Source organism: Abramis brama, assembly GCF_963993115.1.
Source record: "Abramis brama genome assembly, chromosome: 3".
Classification (NCBI taxonomy): Eukaryota; Metazoa; Chordata; class Actinopteri; order Cypriniformes; family Leuciscidae; genus Abramis; species Abramis brama.
Window position 1 is genome coordinate 5,044,576 of NC_139965.1, and position 18,292 is coordinate 5,062,867.

The 18,292-nt window shown below is 41.2% G+C and overlaps 1 protein-coding gene across 1 annotated transcript; it reads right to left on the bottom strand.

The window, feature by feature from the left end:
- Positions 1-8,142: 8,142 nt before the first annotated feature.
- On the bottom strand, positions 8,143-14,492 carry LOC311079152 (C-type mannose receptor 2-like). Its single transcript, XM_084108354.1, has 5 exons — positions 14,440-14,492; positions 14,238-14,276; positions 13,792-14,145; positions 11,792-12,142; positions 8,143-9,115 (listed from the first exon to the last, which is right to left on the bottom strand). Exons 2-5 carry the CDS (start codon positions 14,272-14,274, stop codon positions 8,754-8,756), a joined length of 1,104 nt encoding a protein of 367 aa, XP_083964480.1. The 5' UTR covers positions 14,275-14,276; positions 14,440-14,492; the 3' UTR covers positions 8,143-8,753.
- Positions 14,493-18,292: the final 3,800 nt, after the last annotated feature.

Consider the following 18,292-nt stretch of genomic DNA (forward strand, 5'->3'; position numbering starts at 1 on the left):
TTCAGACCGATCCAGCGAACCGCCCGTCTGTCAGTGAAATCCTGACCAGGCCTTTCATCATTAAACATCTTCATAAAATGGTGAGTTAGCTTTTATGTTTACATTTTGTGCATGGTTAACCAGCAAACAAACCGACAGAAGATCAAAATGATGATAACAGAGTTCCAAGAAAAAATTACCTCCACAATTTGCTGTATCCAAAACATCCAAATAGCAGTGGAAACTTTAGAAAAAGAGTTTTCCACCAGCAATAGGTTGTTTCCCAATGCACAAGCTGGAACGAGTGCTGGAGCTCGACTTGGACGAGGACTGGGAGGAATTCCGGAGCTTCTCCGTTTAATTGAAGTTGTAAATGTTGGGAAAGTCGTCCGTGTGGCTGAAGCAGCTACAGGAGTTTTATCTGCACTTTTTGTAGCTGTTGACGTCTTCTTTGTTTTTCTCGACTCCAGAGAAATCCACAAACTCCGCCAAGATTACGCTTTAAGAGAGAGTGAACGAGAATCAGAATCCACCAGCAACCAAACCACTGGCTCGAATTAGAAGACGTCAAATAACAGCGACACAGCAGATCTGCTGCCCGCAGACACTCAACAAGCAGAAGAGCTGAAGTCTGAGACCATGACATTTGTCACAAAAATAAAGGAGACAACAGAGGAACTTCAAGCGATCCTGGATACACTACGAGACGCAATGCACCCAAACTGAGAAACACTTCTAACTAATAATTATCAGAGCTGGCAGTTTGTAATGTTCAGTATATTCTTTCATCGTAGAAATATGTATTGATTATAGTAGTAGCAGCAAAGGTTAGGTAATGGTAATTAGGTCATTCGGGTTTTCATAATTAAGTCACTAAATCAATATCGCTGGTTAGGATAATGCAAAAAGAAAATTTAGGAAGCCAAAAATCAGCATTTTCACTCCTAATTAATTGTTAACAATGTACATCGGGTGTGGCCTTTATTTACATGATGTTTTGAAAATGTAAGCAAAAAACTTTTCCTGTCTTTGTGAGTAGCTGATAAATGTAATGTTTCTTTCTACTATGTTTGTATAATGCACTTATACTGAAATATGTGATATTTTGTGAGTTTTGATTGAGGATAAACAGAGTGAAACCTGATTGGCCTATCAAACCCAGGCTTCTTTAATGCTTTTTTTTTTTTTTTTGAATGTATAAATGCTGCTCATTTGACGAGATTTTAGTGTAAGACAGACACTGGCGATCACTAAATAAAAAACTTAAATTCAGGTGTGGTCTTGGAATAATTATAACCAGAAAGAAATGTGCCACTTCAGCCTATCAGAATGTGAGCAAAAAAAAAACAAAAAAAAAATAACAAGTACAAACTAATAAAAGTTTGACTTTGAATTTGAAATCATACCCTGGCATACAAATGTCAAGCTAAAATTATACCCGAAAAGACAATTTCATGCAAAATTATGATCCACTTCACAGGACATCTACATTTATTCATTTTGCAGACTCTTTTATCCAAAGCGACTTAGAAATGAGGAATACAGTAAGCGATTTATTGTGAAGAGGCAAATAAACACAAGAAGTGCTCAAAAGACAACGTTTTAGACATTGCTTTGAGTAGCATAAGCTAGAATAGGGAGATCGTAAATGGGTTCGTTCCACAAGCAAGGAACAGTGAACAAAAACAGAGTCGGAGAACTGCAGGTATCTGGAAATTTAAGCACTTCTTGCCGCTCGCCGTTCCTTAAGTGAAGCATTTGGATGTTGACTGGTGATCTGTTATATGTTAATGACATTAATTACGCAGCATTTACAAAGAGGAGATCGTAAACCATTCAGCTGCGCATAATTTCAACTTTAATTTCAAGATTCATTTATTTTGCAATTTATAAATTTCACTTCTGGAAGAGAGACGTACGCACATTTTCTGTGAGTATGTTCATTCTTTGAATCACACGTTCGCACATTTGAGAAATTAGCGTAAGATCAAATGTAGGATGGTTTCTACACAACATTTTATAAATGAGGCCCAATGTCTGTTGATGTGAGCGAGTTTTGGCATCAACAGAACTTAAATTTCATCCAGTTTATTAGCAACAAAGCACATCAGTGTGAATCATGCAATACCCGTCTTTGATCTCGACTCTGATCTGATCCATTACTAAAAGTGAGTGACTGCACTTATTTCAGTCCTCCCCTCAATGCAGGGAACAAACAAGCCTAATGTAATGAACATTTCCAGTGTTCTTGATCTACTGTACACTTCACCTAGGTGACGCCTGGAATTAATTTAACCAACTATAAGTTTCATCAAATGGTAAATCAATATGTGAATAAGGATCTCAAGCTGACTAGAAAGCTTTACCTATTACAATAGACAATGCTTTACAGTGGAGTATGTTAGAGCTACAGTACATGTGGCAATTTATCTGCTCAATAAAATTGTCATGCTGATAGAACGAGGAAGCAATAGCAGGTGCAATAAACTCTTTATTGAAAACACAGATGTAACACATATAATGCAACAAACACTGGCGGGTGGCGCAGGGACCTCGATGGTCAAACACAGGTGAGTCTGAGTTGGTGCAGAGTGAAGTGATGGTGATGGTGATCTCCGGCATGAACAACGAACAGAACAACGAACAGGAATCCAGGAACGAACACCACACGATCACAGAACGGGAACAGGAACACCAGACAGCAAGACATCAAACAACGATCTGACAATGGAGAGGAGAAAACTGTGAGTATTTAAGGAAGTGATAATGAGTCGCAGCTGGCGCCGATAATGATTGCAGATTGATGAATGAGCATGATTGCTCCGGCCACACCCAAGGATCCACGCGACACACACACATACACAAATAACAAACGCACAAGACAAAAAGGAAGCAATGCATTCGTAAACCGTGACAGTACCCCCCCCTCCTAGGAACGCCTCCTGGCGTCCCCAGACTCCCTTACCTGTCGATTGTAATCATCGATAAGGGAGTGATCCAGAATGTCTCTCGTAGGTACCCAACTCCTCTCCTCCGAACCGTAACCTTCCCAGTCCACCAAGTACTGGACTCCGCGTCCCCTCCGCCTAGAGTCCAGAATACGATTTACCGAATAAGTAGGTTCCCCATCTACGAGACGCGGCGGGGGAGGAACCGGAACTGGCGGGTTAATCGCTGATCGAAACACAGGCTTAATTTTGGATACATGGAAAACGGGGTGAATTCTCCTGTACGCTGGAGGAAGGTTGAGGCGGACTGTCACCGGACTGATGATCTTGGTGACAGTGAACGGGCCAATAAATTTGGGTGCGAGCTTATTAGAGACGGAACGGAGAGGAATATTCTTAGTAGAAAGCCACACTTTTTGACCAACGACGTATACGGGAGGCTTCGACCGGTGGCGATCGGCTTTAGCCTTGGTGCGCGACCTCACCTGGAGTAGAGTCTCACGGGCTCTAGTCCAGGTGCGGTGACACCTCTGGACAAAGGCGCGTGCGGAGGGGACCGCGACTTCGGACTCCAGACTGGGAAAGATAGGTGGCTGGTAACCTACACTACACTCAAACGGAGACAGGCCTGTGGATGACACTGGTAATGTATTGTGGGCGTACTCCACCATAGACAGTTGCTGACTCCAGGAAGAAGGATTCTTGGATACCAAACACCGCAACATTCTTTCCAGATCCTGGTTGGCTCTCTCGGTCTGACCATTGCTCTGGGGATGAAACCCTGAGGATAGACTGACAGTCGCGCCCAGTAATTTACAAAACTCCTTCCAAAATTTGGACACAAATTGGGGTCCTCTGTCGGAAACCACGTCAATCGGGAGGCCATGTAAACGAAAGACGTGATCTACGACGGTCACCGCTGTCTCCTTGGCTGAGGGCAATTTGGGCAAGGGAATAAAGTGAGTCGCCTTCGAGAACCGGTCCACCACGGTTAAAACTACCGTGTTGCCCTGGGAGGGCGGGAGGGCGGTAATAAAATCTAGTGCGATATGGGACCAGGGTCTCGAAGGGACAGGCAGCGGTTGGAGTAGCCCATCTGGGGGTCGATTGGAAGACTTACCAATGGCACAAACCGAGCAAGCCAAAACAAAACTGTGAATGTCCCGGGCCATAAGTGGCCACCAGAATCGTTGCTTAACCAGAAAACTAGTACGGGTCACTCCTGGATGACAGGCTACGTTGGAACAATGTCCCCACTGAATAACGTCTGACCGTAATCCCTCCGGCACAAATAAACGGTTCGGTGGGCAACCGACCGGGGGCGTTACCCCTTCTAAGGCCTTCTTGACCTTCGATTCGACCTCCCATGTGAGTGTGGAGACAAATAGGGTCTCGGGTAAAATGCACTCGGGGTAACCAGGCGTTCGGAACGATCAAAAATGCGCGATAAAGAATCGGGTTTGATGTTCTTGGAACCCGGGCAGTACGAGAGAGTAAAATCAAAACGACCGAAAAAAAGTGCCCACCGAGCCTGCCTGGAGTTCAATCTTTTAGCAGACCTGATATATTCCAAATTCTTGTGATCGGTCCAGACGATAAAAGGTACCCCCGACCCTTCTAACCAGTGACGCCATTCTTCCAATGCTAACTTGACTGCCAACAACTCTCTGTTACCAATGTCATAGTTACGTTCGGCTGGGGACAAGCGATGGGATAAAAACGCGCAGGGATGCATCTTCTCGTCCGTGGAAGAACGTTGGGACAACACTGCACCTACCCCCACCTCTGACGCGTCGACCTCCACCACGAACTGACGTGAGGAATCAGGGGCTATCAGAATTGGGGCCGAAACAAAGCGGTCCTTCAGTTTGGCAAACGCGGCTTCAGCCGCGTCTGACCACCTGAACGTAGTTCTGGGGGAGGTCAAGGCAGTCAGAGGTGCGGCTAGTTGGCTGAAGTTACGAATAAAACGTCGGTAGAAGTTGGCGAATCCCAGAAACCTCTGCAGGGCCTTGCGGGAATCTGGGATTGGCCACTCCACCACAGCCTTAATCTTCTCAGGGTCCATACGTACTCCCTCAGACGAAATGATGTACCCAAGAAATGGAACCGACTGTGCGTGGAACTCGCATTTCTCCGCCTTGACAAAAAGCCCATTCTCTAGCAACCTCTGAAGTACTCGTCGGACGTGCTGCACATGTTCCTGGAGAGAAGAAGAAAAAATCAATATGTCATCCAGGTAGACATATATGAACTGATCGACCATATCTCGCAGCACGTCATTGACGAGGGCCTGGAAGACTGCTGGGGAGTTGGACAACCCGAAGGGCATGACCAAGTATTCAAAGTGACCCCTGGGGGTGTTAAAAGCAGTCTTCCATTCATCCCCCTCCCTGATGCGGACCAAATGATAAGCATTACGCAAGTCCAATTTCGTGAAAAGTGACGCTCCCTGCAACCTCTCGAAAGCTGAAGACATCAACGGCAAAGGATAAGTATTCTTTACCGTGATGTTGTTCAGCCCCCGGTAATCAATACAAGGTCGCAGAGATCCGTCCTTCTTCCCCACAAAAAAGAACCCCGCCCCCGCTGGAGAAGAGGAAGGGCGAATGAACTTCGTTGCTAGAGAATCAGAAATGTATTTCTCCATGACCTCCCTTTCTGGAGCAGAAAGCGAATATAACTTGCCCTTAGGCGGAGATTTACCTGGCAATAAATCTATGGCACAGTCGTAGGGACGATGCGGAGGCAGAGAAGCAGCTCGAGACTTACTGAACACCTCCTTCAGGTCGTGGTACTCCGCGGGCACGTTAGACAAATCCACTGCTTCCTCCTGTAACACAGACATAGGAACAGACGAACAGGCAGACACAAGACAGGACTCATGACATTTAGTGCTCCACTCCGTAATGGACCTCCGGAGCCAGTCCACTTTTGGGTTGTGTTGAGTCAGCCAAGGATGTCCGAGTACTATAGGTGCAAGAGGTGAGTCCATGATGTAGAATGACAGAGTCTCTGAGTGGTTACCAGATGTGATGAGGGTAATGGGTCCAGTAGATAGTGAAATCATGGGAAGCTCTTGACCATTGAGTGCGTGAACTGAAATGTCATGTGGGAGTGACTGGAGGGGAATCTGAAGGTTGTGTGCGAGAGTGCAGTCCATAAAATTACCTTCCGCCCCGGAGTCCAATAGTGCTTGACAGTCGTGTTGGTGCGTTGACCATCTCAGTCTTACCGGGAGGAGGGTAGATGTCGATGAGGTCTTCTCGGCGGAGATCCCACCCGATAGTAGCCTCACTGTTACTATCGGGCGTGGCCTTTTACCGGACACGTGTTCGAAAAATGTCCAGCTCCGCCGCAGTAAAGGCAAAGGCCTTGGGACCTCCGCCTCTCCTTCTCCTCCCGGGAAAGCCGAGCTCGCCCTACCTGCATGGGCTCGGGATCGTTGGTAGGGCTGACCGCGTCCGTGCCGCTGGACCGCAGACTCTCCGCTCCTCCAAGAGCTCGACTGGAAAGGACGCGTCGCTCGACTCTTGACAGTCTAGCATCAACTCGTAGTGCTAAGTCAATCAGTCCATCCAAGGTAGTGGGCAGGTCCAGGGCGTAGATCTCCCTCTGGATGCGGTCAGCCAGCCCATGCAGGAACATGTCCCACTGCGCCTCGTCGTTCCATTGGCACTCTGCCGCGAGAGTCCGGAATTCGATCGAATAGTCCGAAACTGACCTCTCTCCCTGGCGAAGTTCGGCGAGCACCCTCGCCGCCTCTCTTCCGGTGACCGCACGGTCGAAGACTCGCTTCATGGCGGCGGAGAGTGCCTGGAACGACTCGCAGCATGGGTCTTGGTTTTCCCACACCGCCGTTCCCCAAAGTGCCGCTCTCCCAGTCAGCAGTGAAAGGACAAACGCGACCTTGGATCGCTCATTGTTGAAGGTTCTCGGTTGCAGTGCAAAGTGCATTGAGCATCCAGTCAGGAACGCTCGACAGAAACTGGGTTCTCCGGCATACCTCTCAGGTACAGGTAAACGAGGTTCCGACTGGGAGAGAGGATCCGATGGTGTGGGAGGAACGGCCGGTGTGGGCGGCGCAGTGGGAGCTCGCAGTTGTTGGATTTGCTGGGTGAGCTCGGACACCTGCGCCACCAGAGCCTGAACAGCACGGCCAGTGTTGTTAAGCCCCTCCTCCTGGGCGTCCATGCGTTGAATGCTGCGATTGACGAACGTCTCCATGGAAATCTGAGCTCCGCCCGCTGCTTCCATGCCATGGTCAGATCGTTCTATCATGCTGATAGAACGAGGAAGCAATAGCAGGTGCAATAAACTCTTTATTGAAAACACAGATGTAACACATATAAGGCAACAAACACTGGCGGGTGGCGCAGGGACCTCGATGGTCAAACACAGGTAAGTCTGAGCTGGTGCAGAGTGAAGTGATGGTGATGGTGATCTCCGGCGTGAACAACGAACAGAACAACGAACAGGAATCCAGGAACGAACACCACACGATCACAGAACGGGAACAGGAACACCAGACAGCAAGACATCAAACAACGATCTGACAATGGAGAGGAGAAAACTGTGAGTATTTAAGGAAGTGATGATGAGTCGCAGCTGGCACCGATAATGATTGCAGATTGATGAATGAGCATGATTGCTCCGGCCACACCCAAGGATCCACGCGACACACACACATACACAAATAACAAACGCACGAGACAAAAAGGAAGCAATGCATTCGTAAACCGTGACAAAAATACCTTACTCACCCGTTGAGTAATAAAAGCACAATCTCTGCATCATGTTTTTACCACATTTCAAATCCTTCAGTTCTTGCATCTCGCAGATCATCTTCCGAAAATCCAAGCTTATGTTGATTCTTGTTTTATTACAAGCTCTGTCACATTCTCTTTTTGCCAGCAGACTCTCCTTTCTTCTGCATTTTTAAACGGGTGATTCACTCAGTAAGAACTTCTGTAGACGTATGCCTGAAATAAAGTTAAACTTTAATCACATAATTATCTAATTAACGGAAGTTTTGGAATGTAGATTGGACCCATACAGACACTGAGTAGTGTCCATTTAACACTGAGGATTTTACTGTGTAGAATGTTGAGTTGTTAATAAAAATTAAGTTGAAAGAATGTTTTCCATCATTCAAAATTTATATTATTAAAATTGTATATATATTTGTGTTTTATAAATGTCACAACACAAAAATGCTGTTTGTAAATAAGTTTATTTGAGCTGGTGTTGTTGAACACTCCTTTGAATTACAGGTTGCAAGATACTTTATACTCAACTTTTAGTTTTTCTTTAAGAATAAACCATATTTCATTTTCAAACAAGTTATTAGTAAATATATGACTAGTGCAAAACACAGGAGTGAGGAGAAGAAAGAAGCCACACCACCAGAATAACAAGATCCCATGAAATCAACTGACGTGGCTTGTGCTTTGCTTTTATTTTATTTTAAACAGCCAATATGCTTTGAGCCACATCCTCGAATCATGATCTTCTACTTTCTATTTAACAGTAAGTATATTTGACTGAACGGTCTGTAAAAATAATGAGCCGTTTTTTCAGAAGATAACTAATATGTAAATGTTTCTAAAAGCCACAGATGAAAACTCATGTTGATGTCATGGGGTCTTTAAAACATATAGTGCACATTAGTATTTTAAATACCCAAAGAACATTACATTGATAGAGAAAAGACTCATATGATACTTTTAAATGACAGAAATTAATTTAATTGTACTGATATAAGCACATTATCTGATGATTAAAACATTTGCCAGTTATGTAAGAACACAAACATATCCTTCAGTCCTAAGATCTGCTGCAGATGAAGTTGAGTTTGTCGTGTTCAGGACGGCTGATCCAGCGCTGATCTCCTCCAGACTGAACTGCTCCAGATCTCACTCCAGACTCACACTCCTCGTCTCCTGTGCCGTTCCCTGGAGCCCAGTTATGAAAGCACACGGTCTCTCCGCTCACCCAGAACCAGAGGCCCACAGTGCAGGAGTGACGTAAACCCAACCACACCGCCTCAGTAGACGCACGTTTAACCACATTCATCACCTCCTCTTGCATCTCCTCTGAATGAACCGAGACCAGATCCGTATAATTCTGTCTGCAGTATCTCAGAGCTTCAGGCCACGTCAGAGTCTCGTTGATCAGAATCAGTTTATCTGGACACAAAACAAACCACAAGCAAAAACTAGAGAGAGACTGATCAAAAACAACATGCAGAACAAACACTGTGGAGGAATCTGTCATGTCAGACATGTAGTGTGAACTTTAAAGGGTTTGTTCACACAAAAATGAAAGTTCTGTCATTAATTACTCACGCTCATGTCGTTCCAAAGCCAAAATACCTTCATTCATCTTTAGAACACAAATTAAGATATTTTTGAAGTAATCCGATGGGGGGGGGGGGGGGGGGGGGGGGGGGGGGATGGGTGCTGTCCATTGACAGCAATTTAATTAACGCTCTGAAGGCCCAAAAAAAAGGTAGGAAAAACATTGTAAGGACCACCCATTTCAGCGCTCCAGTGAAGTTCGCTTAATTTATTAGAATTTAGTTTCAATGTTACTTTAGCTCTACTCTTAATCTGACTCCAATTTCAAATGATAATCAAATTTAGACCGTGTTTCTTTTTAGAAAATAGTCATAAATATTGATAATGACTTAATTTAGATCTTTGATTGCTGTGAGTATCCCATACTCAATTATTCATTCATTAAAGCACCCGGTGTTGCTTTGAGACGTCATGTCACGAATGTGTGCTCACGATCACAAACTAGCCAGTTCGGAAATAGTCAGAGGATGCAGTGCAACTATTTTACCGTTAAGCGGCCGCTCTATGCTGACTCATAACAAAGGTGTAATTTTTTATTCGATTCTCCCACAATTTTCCAAGATTTTGGAAAAATGATTTGTTAAGAGGCTGGATAGTTTCATTGATAAATATAATATTCTAACTGAGAATCAGTATGGGTTTAGAATTAATCAGTCAACTGGATTGGCATTAATGAAGCTAGTGGAAGAAATTACAGCAGCTATAGATAAATAGGAAATTTGTCTTGGGATTTTTATCGATTTAAAAAAGGCTTTTGATACGATCGACCATGAGATCCTTTTGAAAAAATTAAGCAAATATGGGATTAGAGGAATTGGTCATTCCTGGATTAAGTCATATCTAAATAATAGAAGTCAATTTATTTCATTTGATGGAATGGACTCAGATTCCGTAAAAATACTTTGTGGGGTGCCCCAAGGCTCTGTATTAGGACCTAAATTATTTATTTTATATTTAAATGATTTGTGTAAAGCGTCCAAATCGCTTAAAAGTATTATTTTTGCTGATGACACAAGTTTCTTCCACTCAGGCAAAGAGTTGCAGGACATAGTGAAGGTTGTAGAGAGAGAAATGGTAATGGTTAAAAAGTGGTTTGACACAAATAAATTATCGTTAAATATGAGCAAAACTAAGTTTATGATTTGGGGAAATTGCAAGGTACAGGAGATAAAAGTAAGAATTGGTCAAGGCGAAATAGAGAGAGTAGAGGAAACTAAATTTTTGGGTGTTATACTTGATTGTAAATTGGGATGGAAGAGGCATGTTAATTTTGTTAAGATGAAAATATCAAAATCAATAGCAATACTAAATAAAATTAAGGGATTGTTGAATAAACAGGCATTATACTTGTTATACTCCTCATTAATTTTGCCATATATCACCTACAATTTAGAGATATGGGGAAATACTTATAAGACTTATACCCATTCAATTTTCCTTTTACCGGAAAGGGCTATAAGGATCATTACATATTCTAAATATAGAGATCACACCAATGATTTATTTCTTAAACTAAAAACATTTAAGTTTTATGATTTGGTAGAATATAAAATTGCACAGATTATGTTTAAAGTTTATAATAACTTGCTGCCAATTAAAATCTTAGTTATGTTTGAAAAAAGGGATTGCAAATACAGATTAAAAGGAAGAGGTATATTTAAAAAAAAAAGAAAGTTAGAACTAATATTAGATGTATGACCATCTCCATAAAGGGGGTGAATGTATGGAACAATTTAAATGATGAATTGAAATTGTGTCAAACCATTAGTAGTTTTAAGAGACTTCTAAGAATAAAGAGATTGGAGGTTTATAGATTAAGTGGGTGATTCAAGTAAAATAAATCATGAGTTTGTTTGCACTCTATGTTATACTATGATGTTATAGAGTAAATTAAACGTCTGTTGGTATGTTAAGTGAGAAGGTTAGGCGCTATAAGCTGTCAGCTTCAGCCTAAACCTTTTTTTATTTTTTTGGTTAAATACTGATACATGTTATGTTACATGTTACATGAAATTGTTTGTATGTTCTTGTTTTATGGTTTGTATGGCCAGAGAGAAAAAAAAATAAAAATAAAAATAAATAAATAAGGAAGGAGAAAAGTTTGGACAAGACAAACTCTGGACAATGTCCTGTGCTTTTTCTTTGCGATCTTCTGTCCAGGGTGTGTTTTACTGCTTTATTGTATGGTGAGTTTTATCTCAGCTTTTGTCTTAGCAGGAAAATCAATTCTTACAACATCGTTAAAATAGTTCATGTGACTACAGTGGCTTAACCTTAAACATAAGGTTATAAGGCTCTCGTGAACGCGTGTCGGAGACTGATATGGAAGAGAAGAAAATGTTGAATAAAGTTGTTATTTTGTTTTTTTTAGCGCACAATCATACGGGTTTGGAACGACATGAGGGTGAGTAATTAATGACAGAATTTTCATTTTTGGGTGAACTATCCCTTTAAGATATCTGGAGGTGAAGGATGGATTGTGTGTGTTTGTGAGGATCTGCTCACCTTCATGACACACAAAAGGAAATCGGTCGTTGCAAGAGAAGTCTGCCCATTGACCCTGAGCGTTTGGTCTGATCACTGTACAGTTTTCATTTCCTCCACTATTATTAGGTTCACCAGTATTCCAGTATCTGAAAGAGGAGTTCCTCTGATCTGACCACTGCCATGAGTCTCTGAACAGACCGATCCAGATCTGTGATCCAGATAACCCAAGACCACTAATGAAATCCTTAACCTGTTGATTCTCATTCTGGTTCCTCACACTGACCAGATCAATGTGATTCTGTCTGCAGAAACTCTGAGCATCTGTCCAGTTCTTCATCGTCTGATTGTCCAAGATGAGTCCTGTGTTCGCTTCAAGAAAAAAATATTTTAAAAACTGTTTCATAAATAAGTGTTCATTTGTCTTACGCTTTTTATGGTTTTTAATGTGAATAAGAGCATCAGGAACATGTTTCCATTACATTGAAAATTTTACATTTTAAACATAAATGCACATTGTTCTAAAGGGGGACGGGGCATCATCCTCTGCCTTTACAGATACATTTACTCAAATTCTCATGCTGATAATAACTGTAAGGAAACATTTGCAATTAAAGCTGCAGTCGGCAAGTCTGGCAGATTGGATCGACTTAGTCAAAATTTTGAATGTTTACAACTCTCATGCCCCTCCCCCACTACCAGCGAGCACCCTCCCATCGAGGTCGTGCTCGTCAGCGCGTGTGTACCTGATTTTCTGATCAGGTCTCTTCTGATGTCTCTTCAGCATCGATCAACACCATGGACTCGGAGGTAGGCTGCCCTGGCTAATCTATCCATAGATAGCAATAACCGAGGAATTGGAAGCTTGTTAGTAGATTTTCTCTCCGCCATCATGCTTCGCACAATCTTCAGGCGAACTTCAGGCGTCGTGTGCATGTGATATTGTAACGTGCGCGAGGGAGGGGGGATCTGTGGCGTGTGCACGACCTGTGATTGACAGTCAGATCTCACACCCCCCTGCGCTGATTGGACCCGATGATCCGGGAGCGGTGGATTTTTGCAAAACAAATAACACGCTCCAGGTGGAGTTAGAAGCTCGGGGTTTTTTTCTAAAACCACCTTATTTTATGTTGTTCTGTCGGATTATAGTGTCGATTTCACTGAATATGATCAAAAAAAATGTTGCCGACGGCAGCTTTAATATGGAAGTACTGTATTTCCCAGGAAACTTAAACACACACACACATACACACACACAGGGAGCGATGCCAGAAATGGAAGGGCCTTTATATATCAGGATAGGTAAAGCATAGAGTATGAAAACTGCACACCAAATTGCAGAGAAAAAATATAATTACATGAGTGAATCTGCTACATTGTTCCCCACTCACTCCTGAAATTGCTGTGATTGACAGTGGTAACCGTAGCGACGGACGGGACAAAACATTTGTCAAAATAAACCTGTGCATTTAGTGCTGTAGTGTAAATGCAGACTAATAGACCCACAGCAACACAGACCAGAAGAAGAAAACAGGTTTGTGTTGTCTGGGTAATTTTTAAAGATCATTTTATAAAGCACTCTTTTTTACGTGTCCTTTTTAAAGCAATGTTTAAAAATCTGCCAATTAGATTTTGATTTTTATTAAATCTAAAAATATTTAAAAGTATGTAATGCATTATTTTATTAGCATTAATAATTTGTTATTATAGATATTTAAGCAAAACATGAAAAGAACTACATTAAGTTATACATGAGGTAGTTTAACACGTCTCTTGTGACGCTTTATTTGCTCTCTGCTGTGTGTGTTCTTGTGTTTTAAAGGAGCCGTGGGTTTGGAGACTCTGAAGGGAGAGTGGGATCAAATGCTTTCAAAGCTAGCTTGATATTGCTAGCCTCTCTGAAATTACCTACTCTACCTTTAATTTATAAGTTAATACTGTGTGTGTTAGTAGAAAACGTTCTGGATCTGTTATCTTTGGTATATGGTGCATCTATAAATGAACGGTTCAGCTGCACTCACTGTTGTTGCAGATGAAATGACGAATATCACTACATGGTAAATCCTCCAATTGTCCATTTTTCATCATTCCACAATAACTGGTTTCAGGCTGTCCAGTAGCCCAGTTCAGATAGAGCGCAGGTTCACCTGAAGACCACTGCCATTTATCAAAACCTGTCTTCTGCAGCCCAATCCAGATATACTGATCACCTCCATCATTCACACTCTTCTTCAGCTCGTTCATGTCGTTCATGTTGTCAACGGTGGCCAGATCTGTGTAATTCTCTCTGCAGAATCTCTGAGCTTCAGTCCAGGTCTTCAACACGTTTATAAAGTGATACTGACGCTGAACACATTCAGATACGGAGCAGAGAGCTGTGAAAGAGAGCGTTTGATTTAATGCTTTTCATAACAGGGTCAAACCTGATGAAACTATAAACCATAAATAATACAACAAACACACTCACCAATGAGAAGAAGAATCAAATATAGAGTTTGGTCCATTTCTGAAGAAGAAACACATTAAAAATCCCAAAATACGAGTAAATCATGATCATGTAATTAAAAATAAATAAATAAATAAATTAATAAAAATAATAGCAGTTTTAGCAATCATCCAGACAATATTCAGAAAGTGTAATTGTGTTTGAAGAATGAACATGTTCTTACTTTAGAGGTCGTGTGTTTCTGTCCTGATGTTTCTGTCTGCAGATTTACACTACGCTATTATTATATCTGCTCTCATCCCTCATTCAGCTCATCACATCATTTGTGTATTTCTCTAAAACAAATTTTCATATTTTACTTCCTCCTTATTTGTGTTTGTCTACCTCTGTTTCTCTATATTTGCATATTGACCTCTGTATTTTCATATTGGCATCTTTGTTAGTTAGTATTAATCTATATTTATATGAAAAAATGATATTAATGATATTGCTGAACTGCATAACTCGTGTTTCATCCCTGTTCATCTTGACATGTATCGGCCTGTCCAACACTTGCGATCTTTCCACTTCACCATTTGTCTACTTACATTACATTTTGTTCTTGTATTTGGCCCAAGTGATCAAGTGTGTGTAGAACTTTTGATTACCTTATTTGACACACTTATGGTGTTGTAAAAATGCAAGTGTTTACAGAGCTTTATTTTGATTTTCAAAGCTTTGCATTTTTAAATAAACCTCTAAGTGTCTGTACAGCAGTGCCTATCTAACACGGTTTACTAGTAAAGATGGTGATTTTAATTAAGTGATAAAACGCATTTGCAAATGTTGTACAAATGACAAAATACACATACTCATGTCTGCACCAGTAAAATGTGCTCACTTATAGCCTGTAGCGTGCACATACTCTCTAGTGGCCAAGTGTGGGTATTTGGACAGACCCCATGTTTGAGTTTCTCTGTTTTGGGCCACTTTTATCTGTTGCTGTTTGAACTGAACAGAGAAGGGTTGAGTTCAGTAGTGAAGACTGGTGATACTGGTTACTGAGAGCCTTTAAAGCATGGGTCACCAAACTAAGGCCCGCGGGCCGACTCAGGCCCGCCACCCCCCTTTGACTGGCCCCCCAGCCCCCCACTACTTGAACCGGCCCTATGAGGCAATCCCCAAAAGTCGTCATGGCCGGTACGTCATGGTACGGGCGTCACGGTTTGGTGCATACATTTACACAGAGAATACACGGTATGAAAAATAAATAAAACTCACGTGCAATTTAATTAATGTAATGCGGAACTACTGTTAGATACGCGGGTTCTTTAGGGACACCTAATCTGTAGCTCCGCCATAGCTCTGAAGCAGGCTGCGATGTAAAGATTGCAATGCTGGAATATGTTGAGAGAGAGGTGTGGGCGCGATCAAAAAGTCGTAAAGTGTTTACTTATATTTGTGTGCATGTGCGTGTGAGTGTGTGTGTGTGTGTGAGAGTGAGTGAGTGTGTGAGGCGCGGCCGCGATCGAACAGTGGAAACATAAAAACATACTCCGTCATTTAGTTTATGCAGGCCATCATTCAAACTGCAAAGTGTTTAAGTTACTGTTAATTAAATTTTTAAGGAAAACAAATATATAAATCTAAAATGTAGCAGATTCATTTTCAATTCATTCAGGTACAATTACCAAACATATCAAGGTATTTTTATTAATTGAATTAATAAACTAATTATATAAAACTATTGTCAGTGCACTACAAATAAACTGGTTCTATGCCATACTTTATTAATAAAACTTTTTTTTTTTTAAATATAAGGCTTAAGACATTTATTTTCCTTTGGTGGAACAGCCTGAGACATGCACAAGTCTTCTGCATTTTTGTTTTGCTTTTCCCTCCATTGTACCGAACTCGTACCGAACCGTGATGTATGAACCGAGGTATGAACCGAACCGTGACTTCAGTGTACCGTTCCACCCCTAAAAGAGAGTGCAGACTTTTCAAAGAACAGTGGACAAACGATTATTTGTGAAGAATAACTTTAATTAAAACAAAGTGTGAAGACTCGATTACAACTTTTGCAAACCACTAAAGATAAACAAATATGTGCCAGGAATCAAGTGTTGATACAGTAGTGTGGATAAAGTAGTGGGGATGGCTGTGCCAGGCTAGTAATCTCTACTACACAATGAGGCCTGCTGGTGGTCATTTTGGTCTGGGTCATACAATTATATAGCTGACCCGGCCCCCCATCACAGTCAGGAAAGATAATGTGGCCCCCAGAGAAAAAAGTTTGGTGACCACTGCTTTAAAGTTTGACTAGTGAGAGAGTTTGGGGCATTAAAAAAGACAAAATGAAGAGGAAGGGAAGACAATTCTTTTTTTCTTTGGGAAAACAATAGAAACGTTTTTGCTCATATATAGGCTTCTTCTTTTCCCTCTTCTGAGAGCTGAGACCCCTCACATTCACAACAGAGACGAGATAAAGACACGAAAGCTTTCATTCCCCTGAAGTCCATCTCTAATGTTAGTAAAGATTATTAGACTCATTATCCCACTGAAATAATATCATCTTATTCTTCTGCTGTTTCAGAATACATTAGTCTTTATTTCCTCCGTCTAAATACTTGATTGTGATTGGCTGGAATGTGTTCATTAAAACATTCTTACATTTTTTAAGAATGTCTTATTTAGAAAATTCTTATTGTGTTTCGTGTCATACTCCTGCTGTTCTTGGTCTATAGAGCATGAACACATTTGCATGTAAACACATCCTCATCACTCATTTGTTTAGGTCCACATTTAGACTTTCAGGGTGGACAATCTTTACATCTCTGACGTGAAACAGAAGCAGAAACAGTGTGTTATTGTATATGTTATTGACACATTCCATGGTCTCATTCTTTCTTATTCATCTGTTAGTTTTATTAAAGGGATATTTCACCGCTGGAAAGGTGAATGTGTATTTAAATTGGGTCGTTTATATAGTAGAAATGTGAAATTATTTTAGAATTTGGAGCCTTCTAGTGTCAATGTCAATGTCAGTTTTATTTATATAGCACCATTAATCCCAGCCGAGGTTGTCCAATGTGCTGCACATACTGTAGTAGGCATAATAAGACAGTACAATATAATAAAAAAATAAAAATAAAAACCTTATAATTTTTTTTTTTAAAAACTTACAATACAACTTCCTCATTGAATATAAGCCAATAAAAAAAAATGCTTTTTTAGCTTAGATTTAAAAACAGACAAAGATGATGCAGAGCGAATACACAAAGGTAGAGCATTCCACAGTCTGGGGGCAGCTACTGAAAAAGCCCGGTCACCCCTGCACCTCAGCTTCGACTTTTGGAATACATAACAATCTCTGGTTAGAAGACCTGAGAGAAATACCTGGATGATATTCAGTTAGTAATTCCGAGAGGTAAGGAGGGGCCAGACCGTTTAATGATTTAAACACCAAAAGAAGAATTTTAAAATTCACTCGATAACACACGGGCAACCAGTGCAGAGAACGCAAAACCGGCGTAATGTGGTCCCGTTTTTTAGTCCTAGTTAAAAGTCTTGCAGCTGCATTTTGAACTATCTGTAACCGGGATAAAGCTGACTGGCTAATCCCAAGATATAGTGAGTTACAGTACACTGTAAAACCCAACAAGTTAAGCTAACTCATTTCATTTGAGGAAACCGATTGCCTCAATTCAATTAAGTTTATAAAAACAATAGTTATGAATACTCTGAACTTATTTCAGTTGAGTTTACTAAAAGTAGATATACATTGCAGTCAAGAAATTAAGTGATTAATTAAGTGATTATTGAGCATTAGTGATTAACACCTGCTATTAACAAGCATAATCAATGAAGGAAAGAGAAACAAAAGAACTACAACTGACTTCCAACCACAGCCTTAGATGAAATCAACTCAAGATAAAAGACAATTACATCTCTAAAGATCTCAGGAGAGGAGGATTAAACCACTACACAAACAGTATTACCAGCTTCACTTATTACTAAACAGTTTGACTTTTGTCATGCGTCTACAGAAGTTGTTATTGAGAATGAACAGAGGGTTAGATGATAATGATTTACTG